Genomic DNA, 15,022 nt, shown 5'->3' with positions numbered 1-15,022 from the left:
CCCAACCCACAATGCCGTGTCACCAATAAACTTTGGGCTAAAAATAGGTTTTGCACACATGGGACGACCCTTTCCGAACATTTCGCACTCATCTGCAAACTGATACTCGTCTCAACTTGACTTTTTGAGCAATGCATGTCAATCGATTCACATTTGCGTAATATGTATGGTTGCTGAAACAGTGGATAAGTATTAGTCCAACTGAGGAGGAATTCCTGTGGGGAATTACAGGATCATATTATGTATAATGTTTGTACAGCATTTTATTCTTTTCCGGGCACACCTAACTCTTTACCCATTTAAACCAATTATATGAATGTAGAGTATTTGTCCTTCAACGTTGCTGTTAATTTTGCATATTACAGAAAAATGGTAAATAAGTCAATACTGAAAGTCCACAAGTCCCATCAAACCTGTGCAACTAAATAATTGAATAAATTTCAAATTATCAAGGTGTATTAATTTTTCCGTTGGATAATTAAAATGATGGAGTGGCGTAAAATTTTTGTTATTCAAAAGACTAGAATTTATTCAGTATGACGTGACAAGGTTATACTGTTGGGTTTACAGGGTCAACTGAAAACATCAAATAATAATCTTTTCTGTGGAGGATGGCAGAAGCCTTCTTTGTGAGTCATGTTTCGGTATTCGACCCGAGACGAATGGAATGATCAGTAATGACAGTCTGATGAGGAGTTGGTGTCTTGCTTTGGATCCGCTAATTTCGTCCAAAAATAAACTTTAACAAGATGTTCACAAATTCAAAAGTTTGATCCTCCACCAAAACCTGTGGAATATTGGAATACTTAAATTCAGCCACCATTACGATGTTTCACATATTTAAGATATTTTTAATTTTAAGCATGCATACCACATCAAATGTTTCCTCATACAGACTTAACGACTCTTCAACCTGTGAATAAACCACAGCGAGATGATTTTTACACTTTATGCACAAGTCAATAAAATTGTGAATTGATGGACTGAAATCATTAGGAATCTACATACTTGAGAGGGATCATTGAAAAATCCAATCTTAAAAATCGTTTCTGGGTCCTGCATTCCTTCAGCCATTCTCGCGTCTGCAAGATGATCTCCGAGGAGAAGGGCGTTTGGTCGATGACTAATGTCCTCAAAATATGTCGAATTCTCTATCGCATGCTCATTCTTGTTGAATCTGAAGTGACAGAAAACATTGGCAAAGTTGACACCTTAATTTTACTTTGTCAATTCGTGACCACTTACACATGAAGTAATGTAGAATTTTTGTAGTCAATAACAAATCCTTCATCGTCATATTTGTAAAAATTTGCGATAACGTGTGCGTTGTCAAACATTACGCCATCTCGCTTCATCACAGCTTCAATAATGTCCCCATTTCCGGCAGAGAAGATTAGTACAGGAACTTTCTCTTCGTTCAGCCAAGCTAAAGTTTTAGGGGCTCCGTCCCTTAAAACTACGCCACATGAAGTTACCATTTCTTCAATTTGAGACCTTTGCACCCTGGATGCAACAACGACATTTTTGCGCTGTTGGTACCATTCGACCATCAGTGGAATTTTTTGCTCAACGGGCATGTTATGATCAAATTCGATCGGCCGATATTTTTTGTACAGGGCGTTCACTTTGTCTCGAAAGTCTTGGCTCATCAATGAACTATTGTTCATAACACCTGGTCCACTGCATGCCGGCGAACCATCAGGGAGATGCGATTTCGAGAGAGTGAAGTCAAAGTCAGTGATGACTTGAAGGGATTCTGGTCCTCGAGACACGAGAGAGTCGATCATTTTCCCCACTTTCGTGATATCTTTAATTTTGACTTTTTCAGGATGTGGATAAGAGCTGATAATCTGCAATTGTTCACCAATATTTCAGGAATACTATATTTCAAGTTAGTTCAACTAAATAACTACCATTTGTTGTATCGATAAACCATAATACATTAACTAGTAAACCTGCTGATAAATAGGTAGCTAACCTGTTTTAAAAGTGAGGACATTTTGCCTGACATTTCTTGAATAATTGACAACCGTATTACTCCCAAAAGTCGCTCCCTAGTCCCTCCCCAGTTGGAAATTTTTTGAATGAAATTAGTGCAATGCCATTCGAATGATCCAATCCCGCACTACTTTTTTTAATTGCTGGATGATATGGAGACAGTCGAAATAGTTCAGAATCAGAACGTGAATATTCACATTCCACAAGCACTTTTTGTAAAATTTGCTTCACTTCTTCATCCTTGACAGATTTTTTTACTGGTGACTTGCTGCAGGCTGCAGCTGATCACCCAAACATGTGGAAGTGTGGTTTCTTTTGTATGTAAATAAACATTCTTGTTGCTGAAGTGGAGATTTTTTTGGTTTTTGTTTTAAAAAATGTACACGAAATATTAACTAGACTTGAAATTATATTAGCAGAGGGATGTGTGCTTTACTGGTCGTGGTAGGAGTACCGATAGTCTTGTGATGGTGTTCCACGCACTGTATTCCTTGTTTCGAAGGTTTGTCGATGCCATTTTGCAAATGTTGGGCGTAAGTTCGTCATCTCCTCGGATTGGTGGTTCCCCAAATACACTTCACGTGCATGTCAAGTACGCCGGTCGCACGGTTCAAGTGGACCTCGACCCGTCTTGGAGCGTCTCTCGGGTCAAGGACGAGATTGCACCCTTGCTCAAAGTCAACCCAAATGAGATCAAAATTATTTTTGCAGGGAATGAGCTTCCAGACTCGTTTTTGCTCGAGGTTATAAAATGTTATTTAAATTCATCCTGATCATAGTGATCATCACATTATCTATCGTTATTACAGTGATAAAGTAAATATTTAAACGTAAAACACGATTGTTTTACGTCTTTAGACCTGTGACGTGGGACAACAAAGTTATCTTCACGCTGTTCGTGTCCAAATTCAAAACTCAGCAGCAACAGCCTTATCTGGAGGAGACAATTTAATGAGAGCCGATGTCTCGAACAACGCGGGGGCTGCTGAAGTTCCCATGCCACATTTGAGGACGAGAACATTTTCCAGTAACAACGAGGAGGACGCTGAAGGCGGAGGAGGAGCGATATCCTCAGAATACAATAACCATCTAGGAACGGAAGATGAGAACCCAACAACAACAACATCGGTAGCACCAGCGGCGGATAAGCAGTCAGACTTTTTCGTCTTTTGTCCAGAATGCAATGATCTCAAGGAAGGTAAACTTCGTGTCCGATGTGCAGTTTGTCTCTCTGGAGCATTTATGGTACACAGACCTCCGGAAGGGTGGGACGACGTGTTGGTGCCTTCGCGTATATTGGGCATATGTGACGGTGATGGGGGTTGCGATGGAAGAAGGACTGACACAACGTATGCTCAATTTTACTTCAAGTGTACACAGCATGTGACCAAGGGGGAGGATGACTCTGCTTCTCCACTCTCGTTGATAAGGAGGAATCGCGAACAAGTACCGTGTTTGGCTTGTGGGGATGTCAAGGAAGTCGTTTTCATCTTCCCTTGCCAACTGGCTCATGTAACCTGCACCGACTGTTTCAAAGATTATGCACTGGCGAACTTAAACCAGCGAGGATTCATTCAGGTGGCCTTGCTATTTATATCACTATGAGCATGTTTTGTTTATTTTATATGTATAGTATTCTAATGAAAATACATTTTTCATCTGATTTTATTGACATTGTAGGATCGGGATGTTGGCTACACTTTGGGATGTCCTGCACTCTGCACAAACTCGCTAATCAATGACCCTCATCATTTTAAGATACTGGGAAAATATCAGGTAGAGTCATTGTTGTTGCAGATTGCACATATGTAAAGCATAGATTAACCGAAATAAACGATTTTCAGTATGACCGATACCAACGTTTTGGAACGGAAGAATGTCTTCTGCAAATGGGAGGTGTTTTCTGCCCACAGCCAGACTGTGGAATGGGGATTATTCCCCAGGACTCTAATTGTGATAAAATTGCCTGCTTGCATGGCTGCGAGGTTTGTTATTATTAGTATTTGCATACAAAATTACTTATTTACTAAAAAAAACTATGCTTTTGACTCCTTCTGTCAGTACGTCTTCTGTCGTAAATGTTTGGAAGGATGGCACCTAGGTCCTTGCCGATCAGAAGGCCAAAGTCTCCCTTCTGCTGAAGACTGTTCTTCTGGGGGATACCGAGCAGCAGGGTATTTTGTGAGTGAAGATCGGGCTGCCGCAGCCCAATGGGGAGACCCCACCCGACGTGCCATGAGGTTGTCCACAAAGCCATGTCCCAATTGTCGCGTTCCCACAGAACGAGCTGGGGGCTGCATGCACATGGACTGCACAAAATGCAAATTCGAATGGTGTTGGGTGTGTCAGACAAAGTGGACTCGAGAATGCATGGGGAACCATTGGTTTGGATAAATTACGCCATAAAGTCACTTCCGTTAATAGTCATCCAAAAATATGCAACACATACCTCATGTCTTTCTTTGGACAAGGAAAAGGAAAACGTGAAATAGTGCATGCAGACATAAATTATAATAATGATGCAGTTAAAGTTAAAAAGAACGACGTTATTGATTTTAATTCTGAAATAAATATAAGTACTGAATTTTAGAATATTTTACTTATCACAAAATAAAAATAAAAATATTTTACTAGTACAATACCTTTGGATGTGCAATTGTCTCCTTCCCCACCAAGATTAAGACGATGATGATTCAGCGGCGGTGGTTCACATGTCTAACTCGAATCCAGGAGTTTCCTTCCGGTTTCACGTTCTGCACTCTGCATAGTCTGCATCTTTCTTTGCATTTGTTTTCATTTCCTGCATTTTTTTTATGAAACAGAACGAGTAGACCCCACTGAAGGAACTGTCAACTTCAATTGCAGCAACCGTAAGTAAACTTTTCTCCTATTCCCAGAGTCATATTACTAATTACGCATTCAATTTTATAATTCTATCCAATTATTAGCAAGCTCTCTTTGACTGAACTTTACAATGGACGACGAGTATTGGAGTAAAGTGGGGTCAGGATGCACAAGTTCGGTCCGGGGGATTCTGGACATGGACGCCTTCGAGCTCCAGATCCACCTAAGACTTCGCCACCCTCCGGAAGAAGCTCGAGACATTTATTTGAACCGTCCATGCATCCTTGTTCATCCAACAACTCCTCGGTAGGCAAGCACAACCACCATGCGTATATAATTCATGCGGTGCAGTAGTTCTCTAAAGCTTTTGAAGTGAATATATTGAAAGGAATGCTTATCAAAATGCATATAAACATGTGTTAATTTATGCAGGATCATATCCGTCAACTATATCGCAAAAAATGTTTACGGAATCAGTCGGGACAAGGATAGTGTGAAGGAAGCCCTGAGGAAATGTCAAGATCTGATGGTTGTGAAGAAGAATAGTCTTCAGATTCCCACCGGACCCAGTCCAAGTAACCCGATGGTCGAGAAGGCCGAGGTGGAGGAGCTCATACGAAGCTCTGACGCCGTGCTCGATGCAATTGTGGAGTGGAGAAAAATGGGAGGACTTCGCATCATCCTTTCCAACGTCTCTAACGACGAAACATTCTTAGACCTTGCAGAAGAGGTAGACATAAGGATGAGGAAAAACCCTGCCTTACTCGTTAATGGTGGGTGAACTATTTTCTTATATGTTTTGCATGCCCATTTCACCACTATTTAAATATTGGCATTGTTTTACTTTCTCTTAGGTGAGACGATCGGCCAGAATACGCACATGGAAGGTAAGACGAAGTTTAAAGGACCAGCAATTGCCTTCCGGTATCACAATGTTCATTCCGAGAACATGGATCAATATTCTGAAGAACGAAGGCTGATTGTGGGGGCCATAATTTTAGAAGAATTTCGCAAATATGTGTTTAAGCAAACTGGATTGGAAGCGTCTGGTGGGGTCGCTGTCAACAATTTGGTGGCCAAACTTGCCTGCTCCTTACACAAGCCTGGAGGAATGACAATCATACTGCCAAATGGATTCCCACGAATTTCCAAGCGGATTCCTATAGAGAAAGTGCCAACGTGGGGTGGCCAAGTCGGAAAAACATTAAAAGAGTGTTTTGGCCGAAACATGTTTGACTTGACACAAATTCCGGTGAAACTCATGAGCACTAAAACTGGTAATCTTCCTTATAAGCGTTTTCAGCCTTCTCAATAAGAAGATTAATTAAAATGATTAATTAACTTGGTCAAAATTATTCTGCAGGGCTTGGGTACGAGACGTGCAAAAGGATTTCCAACATGGCACATGGAATATATTTTGAAGAGCTTCGAGAGAAACTCATGAAAGAAACTTTGACGGTGGGGATATCCAACCTGCGAGCAGCAACTTTGTGGTACTCAAATCTCGACAGGCTTCGATATGTTGTCAAAGAACTCTTGGTAGAGCTCTGTGGTCGTCTCGAGCGGGAGGAAAGGCGCCATCGACGAAAAGCGGACTCTGTACGCGTGGAATTTCAACTCAACCCAAAGGGTCATAGAGGACAGGCTCTTCCTAATCGTGGTTTCACCCTCAACCAGCCAGAATTTGTGAGGCTGTTGGCGAGTCCCACCAACGTTAGAGTGCAAGACCTGGAGTGGCTTCTCGATCGGGTCTTCGAAAATTATTCTGCCACCATTTTGCAAGAATTTCGTGCCGCCACGATCGTGAAGATATCCCTCCATGTGCCCTCATTCTCATCCTTATGTCCGTCTGTTCCTGATCCACAGACCATTGCGCATGCATTTTAGATCTATTCTCATGACTTTCATATTTTTGTACGACTTATCGGTGCTTCCTTATTGTTGACGACAGTCAAGTTTATATATCTTCAGAGAGTTTATCAATTTGTATTGACTAGAGGATATTGTTATACAAAAATAGATGAAGTGCAATAAATAAACGTAAAAAATGATCACGAGGCGCAGGTGCTTAGTGGATGCTCTTCTTATTTTTGTCATTCTTCTTTCTAGAAAATTCCTTGCTCTCGATGATAAAATATCCAGCCATGCCCACCGTGATCACTCCGACGAGAATCCAGAGCTTGGGTCGGACACAGAGGACATTGGAGAAAACGTAGGCGAGGATGAAGCCTACCGATTCCCACAAACGGTAGTTGCTGAACGCCGCTTCTTCGTCTTGGGGAAAAATTACGCCGTAGAAAGCTAACAAAGGGGAAATTAAAAAGGTCACAAGGTTAATCATCATTTGCATGAAAACTATTCTTTGTTATGCTTTGTGTCAATAACCATTAATCTGGGTCTGCCAAATAGCATCCGATACACCCCAGCAGCCAGCTACAAATTATAATCATCACACTATAGCCATAAAAAAGGCGCATGAATAGTTGCGATTTGTGAATACCGATGATGAAGAAGATAATGGGGGTTTCACGATCTGGCGTCCATGTGAAGAAGACGATAATGATGCCTATATAATATTTGTTTAAATAGATAAATTAAGCTTTTTATAAACACATTTGTATTAACTTCATGCCTATGTTCACTGCTGCCCCAAAAATGAATATCGGGAGGCGACCCACGTAACGGATGAGAGGACCAAAGGACACGGAAGCAACGGCATCGCAAACACCGTAGCAAACGAGCACATAGCCAATCTTTTCAATTCCCCAGGCGCAGTCCACCCACCCCTGTCGACGACAATGCAAAAAATATCTTACTGTTGCATGGTTAATTCACCCAATTTTTGCATCTTGGGACAAAATAGATATGTCGTGGACTGAATGAGTATAAACATACCGTCGTGAACTCAGCACCGAAGAAGCCTTGCTCCATCCCAGACCAGATTGTGATGGGGATAAGCCTGTTATTTAATAAGCTTAATTAGATTAAACGGAGAATCAACGTTATATCAAATAAAACGATAATCTATCCAAACTAAACTAACTAAAATATGTTAAACGGAACCAATTTTATCAACAGTTATTTCTTTTCATATGCTTATCTTTCTATTTCCATCTACGAATCACTCACATAATTTGATATGGTTTCCGCATGTGCCTGAAAGTCGCGATAAACAGACTTTTCCCAGTCAGGGTGGACGCTGCACCCTGTCGCTCCCTCTCACCGTACCTGACAACACATAAATTTGAAATGAACGGAACGAGAATTCGACAGGACGATGACTGTGATGGTGGTGACCTTACCGAATCAGTGGATCCAGCAGCAAGACGATCACCACGACGGCTGCCAGTGAACAAGCGAGGTAGATTGACGCCAAGATATAGAGCGTGGTGTTGTTCTCCTTGTCATCATCGTCCTTGGGGTCCTCACAAAACTCGGTGTCGGGGCAGAACTTGACGCCACACATGGTGGAGGCATCGTTCGTGCAGTTCTTGGTGTCTTGGCTCAGCACGGCTGACGAGATTAACTGTCCCCAAACGGAGGCAGATTGGAAAAATAGGAAAAACACGCCAAAGAACCGGACAATGATGACTTGGGAATTGTCGTGGACCAACTCTGCGTACTGGTGACCCAGGTGAGTGAGGTATGTGCACTTTGCCGACCACAACGGCGCAGCACAAATCCCCACGACCACTGCGGCCGGGATGAGTGTGTAGAACTCTGCATAAAATTGGGCCGCGATGTACACCGAGTACCCAAAAACTGCAAAGGAAAGCTGTCACCAAACGTTGATTAGATTTTGACAAAATTTTATGCACCCATAATATTGCAACTTGTGAAAATATGTAATGCAGTATTACCGTCCATTTCACGGTGAACTTTTGAATTAGGAAAGTGGGGAGGAACATGGACGAGACGACGAGACTCCCGTACAGCACGCTCAAAGAATATGTTCCAAGGCCATCCACGTTGTTTAATGAATTTTGAAGGGAGGCCATAGACTTGAAAGAGATAATTGCATAATAGTCAATGTGTTATGATGATAATTAGGGGAAATTTCGGAAAATAGACTTAAGTAAATGCAATGGTGTGTGCATACATACATACACACGCACGTAAATACTATGCACATACTTGAAAGGCCGTGAAGAGGAGCATGAAGGCGATGCAGATGACGATCAAGTTCTTCAACATACGAACCTTCTCCCCAGGACCGTACTCCATGTGCGGCGTGTTACCCGTCCCCACCGCCGTCTTCTCGCCCCCGGAGGAAGGGAGCCGGTCGACGTCATTCTCCTCGGGCACAAACCCCGGGTTGACACTCCCACCTTTGTCCACACTCATTATGTATGCTCAATTTGTTTGAGAAAAATGCCCCTCTGGAGACGAGGCTAGTGTCAGAATACAAGTAGGTCTGGACTGGAGGCCGCTCTATTATTTCAGACTACTAGTATTACGGTCTTGACTTTGGAAGGGTGCAGCACCAACTGAGTGAATTGGTGGCTATTTGCGTGGAATAAGTGTCCACAATTGACTTGATAAGAATGACATCATGATAGTGCAATTCTGCTCCGTGTGTACCTACGGAGTATGGAGTATACCGAAGTAATAAAATGTGCACGGGAGCAAATTTGCTGTATTCCATGCTCGGTATCTGTTTGTTGCTCGATCACTCTGGTTTTCTACATATCGTCGCCGCTGCATCCTTTCTCATTAAATCATTCATCCATTGTGACAATCAAAATCATAATAAATACACAAAAGCCATTGTCGTCAGTAATATGGAACAGTTTCGAGCGCACAGTCAATGTCATACAGTTACATATCATGTTATGAATTTCGACTCTAGTAGCAGCCAGCCAGTTGGATGCCATGCCATGCAGACTCTTGTTTGAAAAATATATACATAAGCGCACCGTAGGAAAGAATGCCGATGAGTGGGTGGTGGTGGTGGTGGTGCCGACGACGACGGGTGATCATCAAATACGCAGATTAGACAGAAAATTACTTTCGAGCGAGATATTGCAGAACTTTAATCGCGAATTCATCAACAATGCCGTGTTCTCCGTATTAATTTTCAGACCTCTTGTTTTTATTAAAACATGGGAAATTCATATTCATACGAATGGGGAATTCAAGAGGGAGATGATCGAAGGCGTGTACTTATGGATGGATGGATGGCATTCACCACGGTTATCAGCATTTAAGCCTTTGCATGGGCTATGTTTTTATCATGGTTGTGGTGATGGGTTTGAAATATTTGGTCGCATCATCGCCTCTCTCATATCGCATCAGCAGACTCGTATCAAGCGGTCTCAGCGTGGAAGAAGGTTGATTGATGAGAGATGAAGGGCATGATCGATGATCAAGAGTACGCGTGTCACACAAGCTGTACACCGATTCAAGTGGAACACCTGGAACAATCAGTACGTCCATAAACTTGAAAAGATCAAGTGCACACATTGTCATTCAGTTTACTCGTCGTCGACGTGGTGTTCGTCAATGTCATCATAAGTGGATAACAGCAGAACAATGGGACAATATTAATTGGGACGAGTCAAAATAAATATTTATGTTCATGGAATAGAATTGTCATTCATGTGCATGGTCGCACAATCAGCGTGCATTCGAATGCGAATTATGCAGCCATCCCTCCGTTAATTTGCTGTCACCTCATGAAAAATTCTCGGAACCAGAGTTTTTGTACGTATAGCCCGAACTAGGGCTTATGTAATCGCCATATCTGTCTGATAAGTTTAGAACGCGTTGGCCAATTTTGACTAAACTTAGCAGGATCTTGTATCTAGGGAATGTAGCGCCCGACCTCGAAGATGGATTTGATCAAAAAAGATTTGGGTCGGTGGGGGTCATATTTATTAGTGGTGTGGGGGGTGCAGAATAGTCAAAATATCGTAGAAGGCTGAAATTCGGCACAATGGTCTCAAAGGAGTATAAAGTAAAAGTTGAAATTTTGTTGACTGGAAGGACGGCCCAAGAGGATGACCCCCTCTGATTTTCAGAAATTATCTTAGAAAGCACAAATTTGGCGTAGAGGTCCCAAATGGCTTCTCATGAAACAATATTTATGAAGTTAAATGCGGACAAACTGCAGAGAAGCCCTCGTAGGTGACTGGCCCATGCCGATTTCTAAAAGCTTATATTTCAGCTAAAATTTAGCATTCTAAAGCCTTTTATAGAGAATAAATGGCAAATATCGTCCTTAAGTGCCAAATTCTGAATGTGCGTTGCAGCATTGGAGATGTCCAAATGTATTATGTTATGTAATATTCAACGACGATTAACTAATAAATCCTGGTTCGGGCTACGTGAAGCTGTACTGAAAAGTTTTCAAATGTGCAATGAAAAGTCCTTCGATAAGTGAGCCTCGATTCGCTTTGACGACATTGCACGATGGAATAGAATGTGTGATTACTCTGATTATATAAATTCCAGTAAGCTTACAGAGTTGGATACGTTTAATAATGAGGTGCGAACTAATAAAAGGGCAGCAATAAGCCTCGGTTAAAAAGATTATAATCATTTTCAGGAAAAAGTATTATTTAATAAGCTTAATTAGCAGAATAGATTAGACGGAGAATGAACGTGATATCAAATTAAACGATAACCTATCCCAACTAAACTTAACATATGAAATGGAACCAATTTTATCAACAGTTGTTTCGTTACATATATATGCTTATCTGTCTATTTCTACGGATCGCTCAATCATCGTCAACATTATCATTATCGTTATCCTCATCATTTACGACACAAGTAATAAGGGGCCGTCCATAAATTACGTCACGCAAAAATCATCATTTTTTGGACCCCCCCTCCCCCCTCGTAACGGCATCGTAACGCTTCTCGACTACCCCCCTTCCCCTTCGTAACGTAACGTAAATTTGATTTCACCGCAGGTAATTTCTTTAACAGTAACTTGCAAAATTTTCATTTGCTCCAGGTTGTGTAGACAAATGTCGCTTTTATTGCTTCTATTTCTTTTAAATTGCTAGATAAATTAGAATTTTGTGAATTTCTTGTTCAAGAACAACCGAAATCATATTCGACAAGAAATGGAAATTGTAAATCTTACAGGTCTCTCAACGTTTACCAAGACTCACAATGGAACCTTTTGTCAAGTTGCACCGGGAAAACTATCGTACGACCATTAATACATATGTAGATGAGTACAATTCTTGACAACCATCATGCCTCCTAAGTGACCTCGTTGGGGCTCAGGTGATCGGCAAATTCCGATCAAATTCTCATCTTAAAGGTAAGGCTCAATTAATCGTGAAACTTACGTCACACCATCGCCCTCCGAGGTCACTGTGGAGGAATGATGGTTTGCAAGTAGGCAAGAATTTTGCTCTTCTTTTAATGTGAGCACCATAATGAAAAACGTATTTACATGCGTAGACTGAAACCTTCTGGATGACATGAGTTCAATCCGATTTTTAATCGCGTTTATGAAATGCGTTACGTAACAAATTTGTTATACCCCCCTCCCCCTACATAACAATTCGTAACGCTCTTCCCATGACCCCCCCTCCCCCCCTCTTGCGTTACGTAATTTATGGACGGCCCCTAATACCAATAATGAGGAAGGCGGAATCTTTGTTGAGATTTGAGGCTTTTCATTGAACTTCACTTTTGGTCACTTTTTCGCCAAAGTGGTAGCAAGTTTCAAGGGCATGCCGTCGGAGTCAACGAGATGGGTTTTACTGTCGCTCAGCACCTTGGACAAAGTTATCGGCCCCTCTCCAATCTTGGTGTGGATAATGTAGCGAAGGGAATCCTCAGGCCAAGGCTCCATACTGCATATATCGTCAAATTCCTACAAAATACCAGGAGGCGTATACATACTTCCATTTATTATTTTTCCAAACAGTACAATACGCACTACTGAAGGTAAAACTTACGGGAGGGAGCGATTTTAAAGGTGTCACTGGAATTCCTTTGGAGTACTCGGTGGAATGCTGTTTGGTTGGGAAAACTTTGTTCACTGCGGCCAAAACGAGAGGAATGTCCTTCTCGAGGAGATAGAGACACGCGTTGGGACCAGCGTCAAAAGTATACGCGACCTAAAACATATTTGCTCCTGTTAGTAAAAATAACGCCCGGAACATTTTGTTGAGAAATGTATTAAAAAAGTACAATATGTTTTCCAGCGAGAGCATTGATTCTGTGGATCAGGTGTGAAATCCCATGGGACACGTCATTCATGTAAACACAGGTGGGGAACGTATCCAAGCAAATTCCATGAAACTGGTTGCTGTCCTTCATCGTAATCTCGGCAAAGGTTTCAAAATCTTTGGCAAGAATGGCCTAGGTGCAAATGGAATGCATTATTATCAATAATAATGTTGCTAAATTAGGGGAAGGTTAATTCAGTGGCGGTGAACTTGTTGACGTACATTGGAAATGGCTTTCATCCGTTCTGGCACGCACTTTTCCACGCGATATTTCATGAGCTCGCTGGTTTGGACGGAACGCTGCATGCCCGAAGTGCTGCTCGTCTTTTTCCTCGTGTCGGATACCTAATCATGTCGGCAGAATAGTCACCGTATCAAAACTTAGATCTATGTTCATTCATACATAGTTGTTGGTGGGAAGAACAGGTTGGAGGGCATGTCAAAAGTATACTTACGACGAGGATGAGAACCCTCATTTCCGGCCAATGGTTTGCAGGGACTAATTGTTTTGCAATCGAGTCCGTCCCATCTGCCTTGACGCCCGAGATCCAGGCCACAAATCCCCCGTACACGGAACGACATGCCGACCCCGACCCTTGGCGTGCAATTTGAGAAATGTCCCCACTGATCTCGTACAGTTGAGCGAGTGAATACACTTGGTGACACAAGTATGCGATATTGTTATTCATCTTGCCCGGCGTGGAATATAAAGTGACTACTGTCACTATCGAATAGAGTGTTTTGTTTTATTACCAAGACATGCATATCCAGCAGCGGAAGATGCCAACCCTGCCGCCGTGGGAAAATTATTCTCTGAACAAATGTACAGATTCCATGATAACTCCTCGTCACTCAACGTCCCCTCCTGCTTGGCACGACGCTTTACTGCAATTCACAACTTAACTGACAACACAGACCTGACATTGGAACCATTGGGTGACAAAGTTTGAGGGATTTTATTACTTTCATCGATGCAGGCCCTGAGTCTGGGATTGTCCAGGGTCTCCTCCACACCATTCAGCCACATCCTTTCCTTCGGGAAGGTCGAACTTATTGCCACCGTTGTTTTTGAACACATCTGAACAGCGATAATTAATTTGTGTACCCGACAAACTCTCGTCTTGGTTTCAGATAAGTTCTTACCTGGTCAGTGCTGAGAGTGCCACTTAAAGAGTCATTAAGAGGCAAGATGAGACGCTCATCTCTTTTTCCCCCTGCAATCACAAAACCGGTGAGTCTCACTTATTGATCAGTGAGATAAGTAAATGAGGATATCCCAAGTTAGGAAATCAGATGAGGTCAGGGCGACTCACAATACTTGATGACGGCAATGTTCACTGGGGCGATGCAAGTCGCAATTTTGCTCACAGCCATGATCTTGCTGGTCAGTCGGACTGGTCTCACTTGGCCTCCTCTCGACTTGCACTTGTTCTGGTTGAATGGAATGAGGTGTCGCCCGATGCTGTCTTCGGACTTCGTGGGAGGAGGATTGTTTCTGGCCTAATTGTTGCGACCAAGTAAGTAAGTACGGATCAGACACAGAGAGAGGATCAGATGATGGAGAGGGGATCGAGACCGGATGTGAATTGCTGGTGGTTTGGCCTTCAACTGGGTCTCTCTTCTACGGGGTTACGCAAGACTCGATTGTCTGAATCTATATTACTTCTCTTCTCATGTGCACATATTCTGTATTGCACAATCAACTGGGATAAATTCTGGTTGGTTAGATAGTGGTTGTTGTATCATAAAAATCGCTAGTTAACGTGCAGAACTGGGTTTCGGTTCATAATTTTCCAGCAATGTCGCAATCTACATTCATTTCAACCTTACAAACAGAGTAACTTCTCAAGAAATCCCAGCCTTGGAGCATCAACTACCTACGTACGTCACTTGGTGGATGGCCATCTATTTGCCTCATGCTACTATTATGAAATAGATTTTCTGACATTTCATTTTTTGAGAAGGATAACTCTTGGGCCAGGAAC

At 42.2% G+C, this 15,022-nt stretch overlaps 5 protein-coding genes and 1 long non-coding RNA gene across 6 annotated transcripts; 3 read left to right on the top strand and 3 right to left on the bottom strand.

The window, feature by feature from the left end:
* Positions 1–282: 282 nt before the first annotated feature.
* Positions 283–788, top strand: LOC118437541. Its single transcript, XR_004836155.1, has 2 exons — positions 283–372; positions 454–788. It is a non-coding gene; the product is annotated as an uncharacterized LOC118437541 (long non-coding RNA).
* Positions 503–2,247, bottom strand: LOC110855884 (7-methylguanosine phosphate-specific 5'-nucleotidase A). Its single transcript, XM_022104282.2, has 5 exons — positions 1,979–2,247; positions 1,246–1,850; positions 1,009–1,177; positions 872–913; positions 503–787 (listed from the first exon to the last, which is right to left on the bottom strand). The coding sequence occupies exons 1-5, from the start codon at positions 2,009–2,011 to the stop codon at positions 719–721; spliced, it is 918 nt and encodes a 305-aa protein (XP_021959974.1). The 5' UTR covers positions 2,012–2,247; the 3' UTR covers positions 503–718.
* A 67-nt stretch (positions 2,248–2,314) lies between these two features.
* On the top strand, positions 2,315–4,592 carry LOC110855883 (E3 ubiquitin-protein ligase parkin). The gene is made up of 5 exons (XM_022104281.2): positions 2,315–2,741; positions 2,857–3,576; positions 3,679–3,774; positions 3,843–3,983; positions 4,060–4,592. The coding sequence occupies exons 1-5, from the start codon at positions 2,466–2,468 to the stop codon at positions 4,390–4,392; spliced, it is 1,566 nt and encodes a 521-aa protein (XP_021959973.1). The 5' UTR covers positions 2,315–2,465; the 3' UTR covers positions 4,393–4,592.
* Positions 4,593–4,702: 110 nt separating this feature from the next.
* LOC110855902 (DNA polymerase eta) lies at positions 4,703–6,893 on the top strand. Its single transcript, XM_022104311.2, has 5 exons — positions 4,703–4,868; positions 4,947–5,148; positions 5,275–5,615; positions 5,697–6,119; positions 6,206–6,893. The coding sequence occupies exons 2-5, from the start codon at positions 4,973–4,975 to the stop codon at positions 6,727–6,729; spliced, it is 1,464 nt and encodes a 487-aa protein (XP_021960003.1). The 5' UTR covers positions 4,703–4,868; positions 4,947–4,972; the 3' UTR covers positions 6,730–6,893.
* LOC110855901 (UNC93-like protein) lies at positions 6,809–9,345 on the bottom strand. Its single transcript, XM_022104309.2, has 9 exons — positions 8,977–9,345; positions 8,703–8,843; positions 8,145–8,617; positions 7,972–8,070; positions 7,738–7,801; positions 7,475–7,628; positions 7,343–7,408; positions 7,228–7,275; positions 6,809–7,143 (listed from the first exon to the last, which is right to left on the bottom strand). Exons 1-9 carry the CDS (start codon positions 9,184–9,186, stop codon positions 6,911–6,913), a joined length of 1,488 nt encoding a protein of 495 aa, XP_021960001.1. The 5' UTR covers positions 9,187–9,345; the 3' UTR covers positions 6,809–6,910.
* A 2,019-nt stretch (positions 9,346–11,364) lies between these two features.
* On the bottom strand, positions 11,365–14,922 carry LOC110856007 (diphosphomevalonate decarboxylase). Its single transcript, XM_022104448.2, has 10 exons — positions 14,351–14,922; positions 14,181–14,251; positions 14,001–14,115; positions 13,791–13,922; positions 13,493–13,692; positions 13,260–13,382; positions 13,000–13,170; positions 12,765–12,926; positions 12,437–12,679; positions 11,365–11,597 (listed from the first exon to the last, which is right to left on the bottom strand). Exons 1-9 carry the CDS (start codon positions 14,409–14,411, stop codon positions 12,500–12,502), a joined length of 1,215 nt encoding a protein of 404 aa, XP_021960140.1. The 5' UTR covers positions 14,412–14,922; the 3' UTR covers positions 11,365–11,597; positions 12,437–12,499.
* Positions 14,923–15,022: the final 100 nt, after the last annotated feature.

This window comes from Folsomia candida, unplaced genomic scaffold, assembly GCF_002217175.1.
Source record: "Folsomia candida strain VU population unplaced genomic scaffold, ASM221717v1 Fcan01_Sc014, whole genome shotgun sequence".
Classification (NCBI taxonomy): Eukaryota; Metazoa; Arthropoda; class Collembola; order Entomobryomorpha; family Isotomidae; genus Folsomia; species Folsomia candida.
Note: the sequence above shows the minus strand (reverse complement) of the source record. Positions and strands in the feature narration are given on the sequence as shown.

Excerpts from the sequence above, each read along its gene's own strand:
- LOC110855902 (XM_022104311.2), top strand. The coding sequence starts at position 4,973 with ATGGACGACGAGTATTGGAGTAAAGTGGGGTCAGGATGCACAAGTTCG. Across the intron at positions 5,616-5,696 it reads CCCTGCCTTACTCGTTAATG|GTGAGACGATCGGCCAGAAT; the intron begins GTGGGTGAACTA and ends ACTTTCTCTTAG. Across the intron at positions 6,120-6,205 it reads ACTCATGAGCACTAAAACTG|GGCTTGGGTACGAGACGTGC; the intron begins GTAATCTTCCTT and ends ATTATTCTGCAG.
- LOC110855884 (XM_022104282.2), bottom strand. The coding sequence starts at position 2,011 with ATGTCAGGCAAAATGTCCTCACTTTTAAAACAG. Across the intron at positions 1,178-1,245 it reads AATTCTACATTACTTCATGT|ATTCAACAAGAATGAGCATG; the intron begins GTAAGTGGTCAC and ends CTGTCACTTCAG. Across the intron at positions 914-1,008 it reads TTTTCAATGATCCCTCTCAA|GTTGAAGAGTCGTTAAGTCT; the intron begins GTATGTAGATTC and ends GTTTATTCACAG.
- LOC110855883 (XM_022104281.2), top strand. The coding sequence starts at position 2,466 with ATGGTGTTCCACGCACTGTATTCCTTGTTTCGAAGGTTTGTCGATGCC. Across the intron at positions 2,742-2,856 it reads CAGACTCGTTTTTGCTCGAG|ACCTGTGACGTGGGACAACA; the intron begins GTTATAAAATGT and ends TTACGTCTTTAG. Across the intron at positions 3,775-3,842 it reads AGATACTGGGAAAATATCAG|TATGACCGATACCAACGTTT; the intron begins GTAGAGTCATTG and ends AACGATTTTCAG.
- LOC110856007 (XM_022104448.2), bottom strand. The coding sequence starts at position 14,411 with ATGGCTGTGAGCAAAATTGCGACTTGCATCGCCCCAGTGAACATTGCC. Across the intron at positions 13,923-14,000 it reads CAGGGCCTGCATCGATGAAA|TAAAGCGTCGTGCCAAGCAG; the intron begins GTAATAAAATCC and ends TGTGAATTGCAG. Across the intron at positions 13,383-13,492 it reads TGAGGGTTCTCATCCTCGTC|GTATCCGACACGAGGAAAAA; the intron begins GTAAGTATACTT and ends CGACATGATTAG.
- LOC110855901 (XM_022104309.2), bottom strand. The coding sequence starts at position 9,186 with ATGAGTGTGGACAAAGGTGGGAGTGTCAACCCGGGGTTTGTGCCCGAG. Across the intron at positions 7,629-7,737 it reads TCGGTGCTGAGTTCACGACG|GGGTGGGTGGACTGCGCCTG; the intron begins GTATGTTTATAC and ends TGTCGTCGACAG. Across the intron at positions 7,144-7,227 it reads TTGGCAGACCCAGATTAATG|CTTTCTACGGCGTAATTTTT; the intron begins GTTATTGACACA and ends CCCCTTTGTTAG.